The sequence below is a fragment of the Tachysurus fulvidraco genome, chromosome 6 (assembly GCF_022655615.1).
Source record: "Tachysurus fulvidraco isolate hzauxx_2018 chromosome 6, HZAU_PFXX_2.0, whole genome shotgun sequence".
In the NCBI taxonomy this organism is placed as follows: Eukaryota; Metazoa; Chordata; class Actinopteri; order Siluriformes; family Bagridae; genus Tachysurus; species Tachysurus fulvidraco.
Window position 1 is genome coordinate 14,321,319 of NC_062523.1, and position 14,483 is coordinate 14,335,801.

General features: G+C 39.5%; 1 protein-coding gene across 1 annotated transcript; it reads right to left on the minus strand.

The window, feature by feature from the left end:
* Window positions 1–125: 125 nt before the first annotated feature.
* LOC113654267 (INO80 complex subunit D) lies at window positions 126–11,130 on the minus strand. The gene is made up of 10 exons (XM_027164317.2): window positions 10,617–11,130; window positions 8,279–8,525; window positions 7,323–8,083; window positions 6,987–7,092; window positions 6,643–6,867; window positions 6,456–6,559; window positions 6,178–6,311; window positions 5,174–5,388; window positions 3,406–3,563; window positions 126–3,195 (listed from the first exon to the last, which is right to left on the minus strand). The coding sequence occupies exons 2-10, from the start codon at window positions 8,494–8,496 to the stop codon at window positions 2,285–2,287; spliced, it is 2,832 nt and encodes a 943-aa protein (XP_027020118.1). The 5' UTR covers window positions 8,497–8,525; window positions 10,617–11,130; the 3' UTR covers window positions 126–2,284.
* Between the last annotated feature and the right edge of the window lie 3,353 nt (window positions 11,131–14,483).

The window sequence follows — 14,483 nt, forward strand, 5'->3', positions numbered from 1 at the left end:
CTTGTCAGAATTAAGTAAAGCATGCTATTCTTTGGCCCAGGCCTGGTTGTTATCTAACAGTCCAGTGATGTAACATAAGAACAAGATGACTTTGGTCTCTTCAGTTTAAGAAGCGTTACCATGAGTTCAGCACAGCAAGTTTTATTCATACATCAAAAAACAAAGATCAAATTTTCTCACACTATATACAGGTATTCCATACAATGTTTATACACATATTACATATTTTATACAAGAAAAATATACATAAAAATGTAAACTTTTGTATACAAAAAATACCTTAGACATTAAACAAGGACCAATAACAAAAGGTGACTAGATTATTAGCTCATCCTATCATTTAAAAACAGTTATACAGTACATTCACTGAGTATAGGAATTTGTCAGCCATTGTTCAGCTTTTAAGCGGTTTCAAGTGCCAGCGGAGCCCTGAAGATGGCTTAGTTTTTAGGATTGACTCAAGTTGACTGTGCAGTAAATCTCAATGCAACGTATATCTGGGGGTTAGTACGGCTGCAGGGATGCAAAATGATGGTACTGAAAAACGATTTCTCATAATTTCTTGAATCAACAAAAAGACAGAACTCCTGTTTGTGGCCTTGATTTTTAAGAACAAATTAAAAGATGAAAATCACTTGCTACAGCATGATCACATTTTAACCGATTCATGGGAGTTAATCAAATTACATTTTGATTTGTTAAAGAAAAAATAATATGCCCATCACCACACTTGCATTCCCACCAATCTTTCACTTTGGATGCAAGCTTCCATGTTTATCTATTTAATTCACAATATGGGTCATTTGTTGTTGTATTCATGCAAAACACCACACTTTCCACTATTACTGCTAGCCGGATTTTAATAGCTATCAAAAATACTGTCACAGTCTTTGTCCAAATGAAAGACAATAAAGCACAAACGACATTCATTCACCTGGAAATATCAAATAACTAGAATTTTGATAGCCATTAAAACTAGTGACAGGTACACAACAAAACTAGGACTCCACCTGGCTTCCTGCAAATAATTTTCTTTAAATAATTTTGTAGTTGCTTCACTGCCACTTAGATAAACTCACCAATAAAAGCCAATTATGTCCAAATTCAATTACTACTCTATAAATATGTTACAACTGACAATATTATGTAATAGTCATTCTGTCTAAAATCTCCCCAACCGTTGTTTTCTAGACACAACTGACAGTGTATTAAAAACAGGCCAGGATTAAGTGAAGGTTGCTGCCTCTCAGTGGAAAGAGCGAGTGATAAAGACACTTTAATCGCCATGCAACCAGTCTAGGGTGGAGTTTAAAGCTGGTTTACTGTGGAAGTTTGAGGAGGAGAAGTGTGTGAACAGTCCTGCTCTGTAGAAATTGCACCAAAGGTCCCAGCACAGCAAAGATAGGGTCATTTAACAATTATTTAGCCATGCAGCCTTCATGTCTAGCCCCATTTAAAAGACCAATCTGCTTTAAAGAGAAACCTCATTAAGCCATTTTATTCTAAATGTAATAAGCACCATAGACTGGAACATTTTGAATTATTATATTTGGTGAAAAAAGATCTGTTTTTTTCCCTTTCATCATAAAAGCTATTTGTTTTCTGCATGAGCTATGTTGATGATTTCTAAATGAGAAATTACACAGCCTAAGCACTGCGAGTTCTTTCTCAGTTTTCAATGAGAAACACTTTCACAGACCCACATTGATCAAGCAGTCTGACTGCTGTGAGGTACATTACTGAAACTGACACATGGTTTAAATACTGTAATGATAGAGTATGTGCTTTATTGCTTTGAGTAACCAGGTTTTTACTTTCAGGTGCCTGTGAGGTCTCTGAACAGGAAAGTTTACAGCCCAGGATAGGTCCACTGAGTAAGCTTCATCTGAGTGTCTGCATAAAAGGTTTAATATGTACAGTGCAAGATAAAATCTTCTGGATAAAAGTTGTTTGGCGGATATTCTCGGCACCTCTTTTGACACCCTCATGGTGATCTGATTTTATATATAATGTGCACTCTTAAACAGCACAGACATTACTTCAAGGCTTCATTAAGCCGAAGCAGACAGAAGTAGAGACAGAGTGGGGGTTAGTGAGTGATGTGATGATGTGGGAGAGGCAGTAACATACTGACCCGTGTTCTGGGATAAACCAGGCCTCGAGATGACACACAAACTCAGGCACAACAAAAAAAAACATCATGACAATCCCTCCCCTTCAACTGCTTTAACAGAACCCTGAAAAAGGCTAAGATGTGGGTGTGTACACATGCCTGCCTTTTCCTTCACTTGCCCTGCTGGAAAGTAGGTGCCACACTGATGGCACCTGCAGCAGTGGCACCAGCACTTGTAAATCCCGTAGGGGGTGCTGTGGAACTGTGGCTGGGCTGTACGTCTTTCGGGATGCCGCTGTGAGAGGCAAGCTGATGACCAAAGGCCGCACTGAACTGAGGGAGCTGCAGTTTGGGCTGGCTAGTACTGAGCAGATCACAGGGAGAGTTTGGAGGAGAAGAGGAAGGAGCAGAGGGTGGGTGTGTTATGGAGGGAGGAGTAGACAGAGAGGTGGAGAGAAGATGAGTGTCCTGTGTCAGGAGGTTCCCAAACTGCATTGTTTCTGTGAGGGACAGGGCAAGACTGCTCCAGGAGGATCGAGGAGTGCCTGGTAATCCACTGAGAGGCACCTCTAGTAGGAGAGGAGGCTCAGTCTGATAGGAGACAGAGTGTGGGGAGGAGATATGGTCACTATAAGGAGACGGCACATGGTCACTGCTGTAATGACTCCCTGGAGGAGAGGAGGGCAGCGCAGGCTCGGGTTTAGATAGAGCCGAGTGAGGGAATGTTCGCTCGTTCAGTGTACGGTTCGAGCCAGCAGCAGGAGCAGAGGCAGTGGCTGGTGGTGGCTGAGGAGAGAGGGAAGGTGGGAAATGCTCATCTGCTGAGTGATGGAGGAGATTGTCCTCCAGCTCCAGACTCGGGAAGTTGTCTGATGCTATTCGACCATTTAGGAGCTCGCCCATGGCCGTCACCGTGACTCCGGAGCCAGAGAAGACACTCATGGCACGATGGTCATCAGCCGGGGCCAGTTCAGCCATGGAATTCAAACAAACCAGCGTGTCAGGATATGAGCCCATCGCCTGCAGTGCACGAACCAGCTCCTCTGCCTCTTCTGTGGTGGGAAGCAACTCACCATTCTTACCTTAACACAAATATTTTAGATTTCAGTCCACAAACGGAAGAGGTGTAGATTCTAAATAACAGAGATTCTGTGCACCACCACGTCACCTACCAAACAGTATAAAGGAGTTTTCTTTCTTTTCTTTAATTTATGCTAAGGTTAAGTAAAATTTTTCACTCATCGGTCCTAATAAAAAAAGGAATGTGAATGCGTGTGTTTGTGTACAATTACCCTCAAACAGGTCAAAGTCTTGCAGGTCATCAGGCAATCTGGGCAGCACGTCAGAAAAGTCCTCCTGATTCAACTCCAAATCATTTGGAATATCTGCTATATCAGTGGTGATATCATCTGGAAGTTCATCTGCACTGAGGTCAGGTGTGGAGGGGCTCCTGAGGGCAGGGGGAAAGTGTAAGCATTAGAACAAATGGTACAATCCTGAAAATCAAAATCAAGAAAGTACTAAAACTCTGCCTACAGACACACACACACAGGTGCATCTCAATAAATTAGAATGTCGTGGGAAAGTTCATTTATTTCAGTAATTCAACTCGAATAGTGAAACTTGTGCGTTATATACATTCAGTACACACAGACTGAAGTAGTTGAAGTGTTTGGTTCTTTTAATGGTGATGATTTTGGCTCACATTTAACAAAAACCCACCAATTCACTCTCAAAAAATTTGAATACTTCATAAAGACCAATAAAAAACATTTTTTAGTGAATGGCTTCTAGAATGTATGTTCATTTACTGTATATTGTATGTACTCAATACTTGGTTGGGGCTCCTTTTGCTTTAATTACTGCCTCAATTTGGCATGGTATGGAGGTGATCAGTCTGTGGTACTGCTGAGGTGGTATGGAAGCCCAGAGTTCTCGGACAGTGGCCTTCAGCCATCTGCATTTTTTGGTCTATCGTTTCTCATTTTCCTCTTGACAATACCAGATTCTCTATGGGGTTCAGGTCTGGTCAGTTTGCTGGCCAGTCAAGCACAGCAACACTATGGTCATTTAACCAGATTTTGGTTGGCAGTGTGGGAAGGTGCCAAATCCTGCTGGAAAATTAAATCAACACCAACACCAGAAGATGACATTGCACCCCAAATCACCACAGACTATGGAAACTTAACACTTTCCCCAGACTCTAGGACCTTGGTTTCTATATGAAATACAAAACCTTCTGTCATCTGAAAAGACTGTGGACCTCTGGGCAACAGTACAGTTCTTCTTCTCCTTAGCCCAGCTAAGACGCTTCTGACATTGTCTGAGGTTCAGGAGAGGCTTTACAAGAGGAATACGACAACTGTAGCCAAATTCCTTTACACATCTGTGTGTGGTGGCTTTTGATGCCTTGACTCCAGCCTCAGTCCATTCTTTGTGAAGTTCACACAAATTCTTGAATGGATTTTGGATACAGCACTCTGAACAGCCAGGTTCTTTGGCACTAAATGTTTGTGGCTTACATTAATTGTGAAGGGTGTCAATAATTGTCTTCTGGACAACTGTCAGTTGTCAGTCTTCCCATGATTGTGTAGCCTAGTGAACCAAATTGAGAGACCATTTTGATGGCTCAGGAACCTTTGCAGGTTTTTTGGATCGGCATGTCACCATATTCTAATTTTCTGAGATAGTGAATTGTATGTTTTTGTTAAACGTGAGCCAAAATCATCACAATTAAAAGTCCCAAAGACTTAAACTACTCCAGTCTGTGTGTACCAAATTTATATAATAGACGAGTTTCACTATTTGAGTTGAAACACTGGAATAAATGACATTCTAATTTATTGAGATGCATCTGTGTGTGTGTGTGTGTGTGTGTATATATAAAATCTCCCCACACACATGACAGGAGTACTGACTCAATACTGACTATGCCTAATATCTATACTTAATTTCTCTCACTGTTATATCCCTGTAGAATCATCTTAAACCTCAAGCAAAAAAGGTAACAAAATTTATGTTTACTTGAGGTACAGGTCACATTGAAGTTGGTATATGTACCTGATACTGGCATGGTGGGTGGGCAGTGCCAATGTGGGGGGCATGGGTAGGTTTCCCTGTGGTAGGGCAGGCGGAATGGGTTTCTGGGGACGCCGCACGACTTTCCTCCTCTTTTTCTTGTGTTTCTTTGTCAACGCTGGAGGTTTGGTCTTTTTACGTGGCCGCCTCTGCTGTTGCTGCACCCTCCTGTTACTATCCCCACGTAGGAAATTATCCTGCAGGAACCAAACACACAGTTATCAAACAAATCAAGTCCTCAGCAACCTGGTTTCATAGTTGTTTGCACTACTAACCCTACATGCAATGGTTAATGTCATATATATACACATCTGTTTCAACCAACACTATTCTGCTCCTCATATGCACATCTTTAAATCCAACAGCACTGTCAAGTACTTTTCACTGAATTATCAAAAGAGTTTGACACATTTGATGCTTACTTAATGTTTAATAGCAGTGACCTTAACAGTTTTAATCAGGCATGTAATGATGAAAGGAACCTGATGACAACCCACTGCACAAGCCAAAACATGTATTAAGGTTTGCACTGATTGATGACAATTTGATGGACTATCAATCTATGATGGACATCAAGTTATCAAAGTCAGAAAACTTATAGAATAATGAGTAATAATCACAATATGTATATAATTTAGAAAAACAATACATTAGACCTTAGGCTTCAGCAGTACTGTTTCATTAATCGTATTTAATGCTTCTTGAAGTAAGGCTGCATAATATTAATTTTTCAATCTTACTTTTTAGCATTTCCCAAACAAAACACCAACACCACATGAAACACTTTGTAAGCCACCATTGCAGTCATTTGCCTATTTTGTACATGTTCAGTATTTTAGCCTTCGTGTTATTTATATTAGTTTTGCTAATATCTTAATTTTTCCTTATTGGTTTTTAATATTAACTACAGCAATAGTCATTTATAATTTACACATCTCATACCCACTTGAAAAAACAAGAACATGCATAAAATGCTTTTAAATTACCATTTTCTTGGCATGTTCATCACAGAGAGGTGTCTGGTGTGTGATGTCAAAGACAGGAACAGAGCACTGCTGCCCATCAGCAAATCGTGCAGTACAGCTGGAGAAGAGCTGCTGTGAGCGGTTCAGCAGGATATCTAAAAGCAACACTGTCAAGAAACTAATGCAAACCAAAATACACCTCCAAATAACAAAATGTACATCTGCAAACAACTAAAATATAACAAGAATACCACTAGAAAACAGACAACTGTGGTGGTGAGCATATGACAAAAGGATACGTTGGAAGCAGTGGCGTGTATAAGGCAGAGATGGATTGGTGCAGGATTGACCCTTGGTGCTACCAGTACACACAGATTTTTCAACTTCCTGTTGTACTGCATGCCTAAAAAAGAAACGTCTTTATAACATAAACGTTCAACTTCTCTAAATCCTATTTTCAAACACACACACACACACACAAAATACCTGCTGGAGGCATGTGATGTTTTACTAAGCTGCTGGATGAGTTCTCCTGTACAGTCAGGGTCCTTGCTAGCTGCATGGAGCAGAGCTTTCCTAAAGGCGTATTTGTATCTGGTGTGGCGTGTGGCAGCTCTCTCTTGCCTACACAAGTGCTTGTAGCGCTCCTGCAAATATGTACAGAGCTGAGCCAGACGAGACCGCCGAGGCTCCTCACGTTCACCAACATAGCTGGAAAAAAAAATGCTTTATATTAAAAGCCAGGTGACAGTCTACCAGTTTGACCATATCCAAACAGGAGTCACACTTCAGCATGCTCACATTTCTGTAATATTAAAAGAATTCCTTACTGGTGGCAAGGACTCCCTTCTTGCAGTCTCCATGCCTGAGGCAATAAAGGAATTCTCTCTTCTGCTTCTTCATCCTCATCAGCACTTTCCTCTGACCAGTCCAGTCCTGTATATACAGTTTAGTATAGCTCCATAAATACATATAGTCACTTATTGCAAAGAGCCATTTAAATAACACTTCCCATTAAAGATAAAATTAAATGAGAGTGCTTTAACTCTAATAAATTTAAGATTTTACCAAAAAAAAAAAAAGTTTTAAGTTGCTGAAGCATATTGTCTCAATGAGACTAATAAAATGTTAAACTGTGTATTTAATATGATATTAGTGATAATAACCAAGATGAGGAAAGAGGTCTCCATGCTCCTTGTGTCTGACTGCACAAAGCTGCACAAGATGCTGTAGCCTTGACAGGCAGGCAGGAGGTGCTGTGAAGGCAGTGGGTCGCAGAACGATGGTGCAGCTCTGTGGACAATCCCGAGGACCAGTAGATGGGTGATTGGGGGACATGAGAAAGCTTTTCCGATACTGCTGGCTTGCTGAGGGGGGCGTGGTGGGCACCAGAGAGGCATCAATAGGCGCTGGAGCTGGCTTACATAGCAGAGCCAGTGATGCCCCCTGCTGGATATAGGAAACGTGACCAGCATGCAGGGAGGGTGGGGGAGGTGTAGGTGGCACTGCTGGTGTTGATGGTGGTAGGTGTGGTGATTTGGGCAGTGTGCTGGTCACTGTGACTGATGTCAATTGCTCTGATGTGGGTGAAGGAAGGTTGGCGTCATGACGTGGCCCTTGCTGACTAAGCACTAGCCGACTGGCAGGCTTCCTCTTAAGTACAGAGGTCTTGTGTGTGGTGCTCTCCACTCCATCCAAATCTTCCTCGTAAAAGGCGAAGGGATCAAGCAGGTGTGCGTCAGTCAGAGCAAGGGGGGGCAAACGGGTACAGGGTGGAGACGGAGGCAAACCATCTAAGCCATTAGAGGCCTTGAGAGCTAAAGAGGGCACTGTGATGTTCAGTGCTACAGAATCCAGCGCATCATGTTTTTTCTTACGCTCCTTTTTGGGGATGAAGCCCAGCACTTGCAGGTGGCTGTTACAGTATCTAAAGCAGAAAACATTGTAGCATTAGAAACTAATACACAATGGTGGTAAACATGTCAAACTTTAATGGCCACGTTTTTAAGTCTTGTGAAAGTACCTCAAGTCACCAGTGTACACCTGAAATTTTGTGATTCAAGGCGTCTGCCAGATGTACAAAAACTGCAAGTACATACAAAGTAAAACGAGATCATCTCACCTGCGGTCCTCGGCTTTAGGAATGGGGTTGGTGCATCGCTGGCTGTTGTATTTGGCCACATATTCACACTGTTTAAAGGGAGCAGTCTTGTCCTCTAAAACATGCCGTATGCAGAAGGCATACCCATTGAGTCTGCGCTGCTTGCAGAGTTTAGGGCTGTATGAGCACAAAGGCTTATTGTCCACCTCTGAGAAGTGTATGTGTTTCCCCTCATACATCACGTGACTCTATTCCTTGAAAACATCAGCTGACAAGAAAAAGTGGAAAAAGATCACTTAACATTTTGAGCATAATTATATGGATGTGTTTATGATAATTAACGTTAAACGTTATCAGAACAAATAAATTATTTGACCCAATAATGTTTAGACTTAAATGTACACTGTTAACCATTTTGACACCAGAGACGAACAAAGCATAAAGTCATAAGATGCCACACTGGGCAGGCAAAAGTTAAAGTGTATTACCACCCGAGAAAAAGTAGTAGATCAGAATAAAATAATGTATGGAGAGCTATTTGCTAGCACACTAACAAAGACTAAGGAAACTAAACAAGCACACAATTATTTTCCTCATCTAATAAAGTTTCTAACTCATCGCATCAGGTTTGTGTGGAGGTTCAGCTATGAGCTGTGTGTTCGTTCCTTTCATATCATGCACAACATATTATTTATGTCTGTATAGTCTTGGATGCCACATGTTTCACCATGTGTTTGGATTCAGAACACGTACCTCACACTACAGTTTTAATATTAAGGTGTACAGGGAAGCAAATTAGATTTAAAGACACACAACAAACATTTGTGGTTTTCACTGAACAACAAAAGGTTTTTCTGTAAACTATATGAAACCACCCTCCAAAAATAAATAAATAAATAAATAAATAAATAAATCTTGTTAATATAATAATGCTTTTATAATTTCATTAAATAAATAAGATAAAATGTTGGTTTGCACACATGCTGTATGTGTTCACATGGGGGTGTCAGGTGAGGACAGTGACACCTGTCACACAGGTCCATCACTTATCAGTGCAAACACACTGAGGTCACGGAGGACATTAAGATCATAGACAAAGCGAGACTAAAAAAAGAACTCCTCTGGGCTCAGAACAGAATATTATTACTCACAAATTCATGAATATAAGCCTTTAATATAACAATAAAGGTGTTATATATATATATATATATATATATATATATATATATATATATATATATATAGTAAATAAATAACAGTAAAGGTTTTACCCGATATTATTACTATATAAATATCGTCCCAGTTTAAACAAAACCAAAAAGTTTGTGATTTCTCACACGATGAGTAAAAGTCATTCATCTTTTAACACTCGATCAAATTGCGACTACTTTGTGGACGATAACAGAACAGCTGTGAAATAACACTGGACTCAGCAACGCTATAGAGTTGTAACTTGTTAGTTAACCATAAAACGTGAATAGAGCCATAAACAATTGATAAATCTACGTAGATGCGTTAGCTATATGAGGTAAAACTTTTTAAAACGCCTTGTTTTGCTCCCAGTTCATATAATCCCGTGTATTACTAGGTGTCTATCATCGGTCCGGTTATAAACAACGTTAAACAGCAAGCTAACCGACTGTCAATATAAACACCACGACAAGCGAACATTAAAAGCGACTTTACAAATTACACAGAGGGACAAACGTATTTTTCATTTAATATAACTAGTGTCAGCAAATAGCGAGATATATTCCTGAGACAGAACTAGTTAGCTTAGCCGATATAATTAAAATACACACAGCGCTAGCTGGAAAACTAGCTAATTGAGCTAAAAACAAAGCCTCCGTATCCAGGAAACGCAAACACAGGAGCCCATTTCTAGCTTATTTTCTAACTTCTACGCGGTTTATATAAAGCATACTACTTTATACGCATGTTTGTTTGCCTCGCTATTTAAATCGTATACACTACGGTCATTAATTGCAATTATATTTGTTACAAAAAGAAAACCGAGGTCCGACGCAAAGGCCTCTTCGCGCAGGCCCACAAAAGCTGCTAATGTTAGCCAGTTCCGCAGCATGCTAACTAATATTGTTTTCCAAAACCTATATAAAATTAGCTCAGGTTTAAAAGGTGGGAAAAGGAAGTACGTGTGTACCATAACAGAATGAAATGTTTTAACTGGATTCCACCATGTTAAACAGGGGTACGGATTGTAAATAGAAGGAGGATGAAAATAGCGGCCTACAGAAAGCTCGAAATCCCCGGCTGTCGGATGACAAACGTACCGAATGAGAGCGCTGAAAAGCGGCGGCGTCACTAATAGAGCGGCCGGTTGTAAGATAGTCAGGCTTACCTTTAATTAGTACAGGCTCTACGGGGTATTCACTCCGGGTACACCGTGAAAATGCCTAATATAATCAGCTGGACCATATATGCATCAGTACTCGATATACTACAGACAATAATCCTTTTTGAAGCCTTGAGCCTGTAATTATAGAGTAATGGTGCATTAATATATATATTAACCTCGGCTAACATTGGAAGTGCTAGGCTGCTGTTTTTTAAGTTCAGTCCTCGGTAGACTCCTCACAGCACCACTATCGGCACTGCGGGGACATGACAACACCGTAAAGCTCGACAACAACCTCTTCTACCATTTTGGAAGTTGGGCTCGGTATTAAACTACAGGCGAAATGCCGATTCATTATGCATTTCCATTTCACTAAACTGTCACAGGTTTGTGGGACAGAGGATGTCCTGATATGTCCGGCAGCTAGAAAGTTGGAGTGTGTTCTGTAAAGCATTGTGTCAGGCTGTGGCTACACGTCCTCCCTGGTGTCGAGCTAAGTTGTGTCTGTGTGAGAGTGTGTGAGTGAGTGAGTGTGTTATTAGTCACTGCATGACAGAACAGCTCCGCTCTTTCTTATTGACCAGGAGCACTTTTCCACAAAGAGATGTGAGCTGCAAACTTTACATATCCACTGTAGGCTTACACAAGTTCCCTGGTTAGGTTGAGATCAACATCAAATCTCTGCCTTATATAGAGCACATGATGAATGCATGTATTTCACAAAAGTAATAATAATAATTCAAACTGGTTTGTTATTGTGTTCAATTTATTTATAATGTTCCATTTAAAAAACTGCAGACTATCACAGTATCAGTACATTTTTTATCATGAAAATGGTTTCTAAGTGTTTTTCCTCCAAATTATAGCACAATTTTACATTCTATTTATTCCCACATTTATTCATGGAATGTGACTTTTCCAATAAATGGTATTTACAAACGACTGGATTTTTTTTTTCCAAGCAACTTTCCAGTTGTTGAAATTTGTTGTTTAAATATCTGAAATATTTTTACTGCTTATTTTGATTATGTCAACGTCTACAAACAAGTGTGAACATCCTCTAATGTCATTTAGACTTTATTCACATACTGCAACAACACCATAAACTTACTGACACACCACCATACTGCATTATTGTCCTTCATTGTGTCTCCCTTTTGATTCAAAATAAAATTGAGAAAAGGCTGTGCAAATGTACAGCCATACAAAACTCATAGGAGGAGATCATAAACCGATGCATTAAAAACAAATGATTTCATCAAATTATTGACTAAATATCTTAGCTAAATATTTTTAATTTATTCTATCACAGGCTGTTTTTCTGTGGTTTCACCTCTTATGAGTTTTAGAAATAAAGAAAATAGAAATAAAGGTAGGATTCTTTTTTGTAGGATTATTAATCCTAAATCAGAATTCTACATGTTGTTTGATTAACATGCTCAGATTAGGCAAGGCAAGGCAAGGCAAGGCGAGTTTATTTGTATAGCACATTTCATACACAGAGGTCATTCAAAGTGCTTTAGTGCATAGAAATTAGAAAACAGTTTATAAAAGAGAAAAAGAAATATATATGAAAAATAAGAAACACGATAAAATCATAACAAAAACAAATAACAATTAAAGAAAATAAATGTGATTTTAATAAAAACAGTTTAAAATGTGTTAAAAAGAATAAAACAGGAGTAAAAGTGATTTGGATAAAAAGTGCAGTCAGTGTGAAGCAGCACAGCGCTCATTCAGTAAATGCAGAGTTAAACAGATGTGTTTTTAATCTTGATTTAAAAGTGTCTACTGTTGAAGCACATCTGATCTCTTCTGGAAGCTGATTCCAGCTATAGGTGGCATAATAATTAAATGCTGATGCACCTTGTTTTGAGTGAACCCTTGGTATCTCTAACTGACCTGATCCTAATGATCTGAGTAGCCTGCTTGGTTTATATTCAATTAGCATATCTGTAATGTATTTCTGTCCTAAGCCATGAAGTGATTTATAAACCAGTAACAATACTTTAAAATCTATTCTAAATGTAACTGGAAGCCAGTGTAAGGACCTGAGGACTGGAGTGATGTGCTCAGATTTTTTGGTTCTGGTCAGAATTCTGGCAGCAGCGTTCTGTATGAGCTGCAGCTGTCTAATGGTCTTTTTGGGGATCTCAGTAAGGAGTCCATTGCAATAATCCACCCTGCTGGTGATGAAAGCATGAACAAGTCCTGTCTTGAGACAAAATATCTAATTCTGGCTATATTTCTGAGATGGTAGTAAGCTGATTTGCTTATCGCTTTCACATGACTACTGAAATTAATTTCAGACTCTAAAATGACACCAAGATTTCTGACTTTATTTTGTGTCTTTAGACCCCTAGAGTCAAGGTGTGTGTTAACCTTGAGAGTTTCATCTTTATTTCCGAATACAATGACTTCGGTTTTGTCTTTGTTTAACTGGAGGAAGTTTTGACGCATCCAACTGTTAATTTCATCAGTGCACTTACATAGAGAGTCAATGGGGCTGTAGTCATTAGGGGACAGGGCTAAGTATATCTGGGTGTCATCTGCATAGCTGTGGTAAGCAATTTGGTTCTTTTTCATTATTTGACCAATTGGGAGCATATACAATTTAAAGAGAAGAGGTGCAAGAATTGAGCCCTGTGGGACTCCACATGTCATGGATGTCCACTCAGATTTATGGTTACCTATGTTCACATAGTAACCTCTCCCTTTTAGGTATGATTTAAACCATTTGAGGACCATCCCAGAAAGCCCTACCCAGTTTTCCAGTCTATGTAAAAGTATGGTGTGATCTACCGTGTCAAAGGCAGCACTAAGATCTAGTAGCACCAGCACTGATATTTTACCCGAATCAGAGTTTAAACGAATATCATTTATTATCTTTATGATCACTGTCTCTGTGCTATGATGCTGGTGGAAACCAGATTGAAAATTGTCCAGGTAGCCATTTGTATTTAAGAATTTTTTCAGCTGATTGAAAACAACCTTTTCAATGATCTTGCCTATAAAAGGAAGATTTGAGATTGGTCTGTAGTTGCTAAGTATGGTTTTGTCTAGGTTACTCTTTTTTAGGAGAGGCTTAACAACTGCCGTTTTTAGGGACTCTGGAAAAGTGCCTGTGAGCAGAGAGGTATTTACTATTTTTAAGAGGTCAGTTTCTAAGCAGTTAAGTACCTTTTTGAGAAAGGATGTGGGGAGGGTGTCAAGGCTGCAAGTTGATGCTTTAAGATGTTGTACTGTTTCTTCCAGGGTTTTTATATCAATTATGTCAAATTCTGAGAAAATTACAAATTTTTGAGGTTGTTGTAGTGAGGTCTGACGGACCACATTACAATATGATGCCGTATTGATTGCCATTCTGATATTACTGATTTTCTCTGAGAAAAAGGTTGCAAACTCATTGCATTTGTTGTCAGAGAGCATTTCACTAGGAACTTGATTTGGGGGGTTTGTTAGTGTCTCTACAGTAGCAAAAAGAGTGCGAGTGTTGTTTATGTTGTTGTTTATAATGTTTGAGAAGAAGCTCTGTCTAGCTGTGCCTACATTGAAAGCACTGTCCTTATAGATGCTATAATGTACTTCAAGTTTTGTTTTCCGCCACATACGTTCAGCTTTTCTGCATGTCCTTTTCATGCTCTGTACCGCTGTTGTGTTTCCCCAAGGTGCTTTACGTCTGCCAGTGATCATCCTGACCTTTACTGGAGCTATACCATCAATAACATCTTTAACTTTTAAGTTAAAATTTTCAAGGAGAACATCAACAGAGTCTGCTTATGTGTTTGGCAACATTGATATAGCATTCATAAATACCTCACTGGTGTCTTCATTTATGAACCTTTTTTCGACATAGACAGATCTAGCATC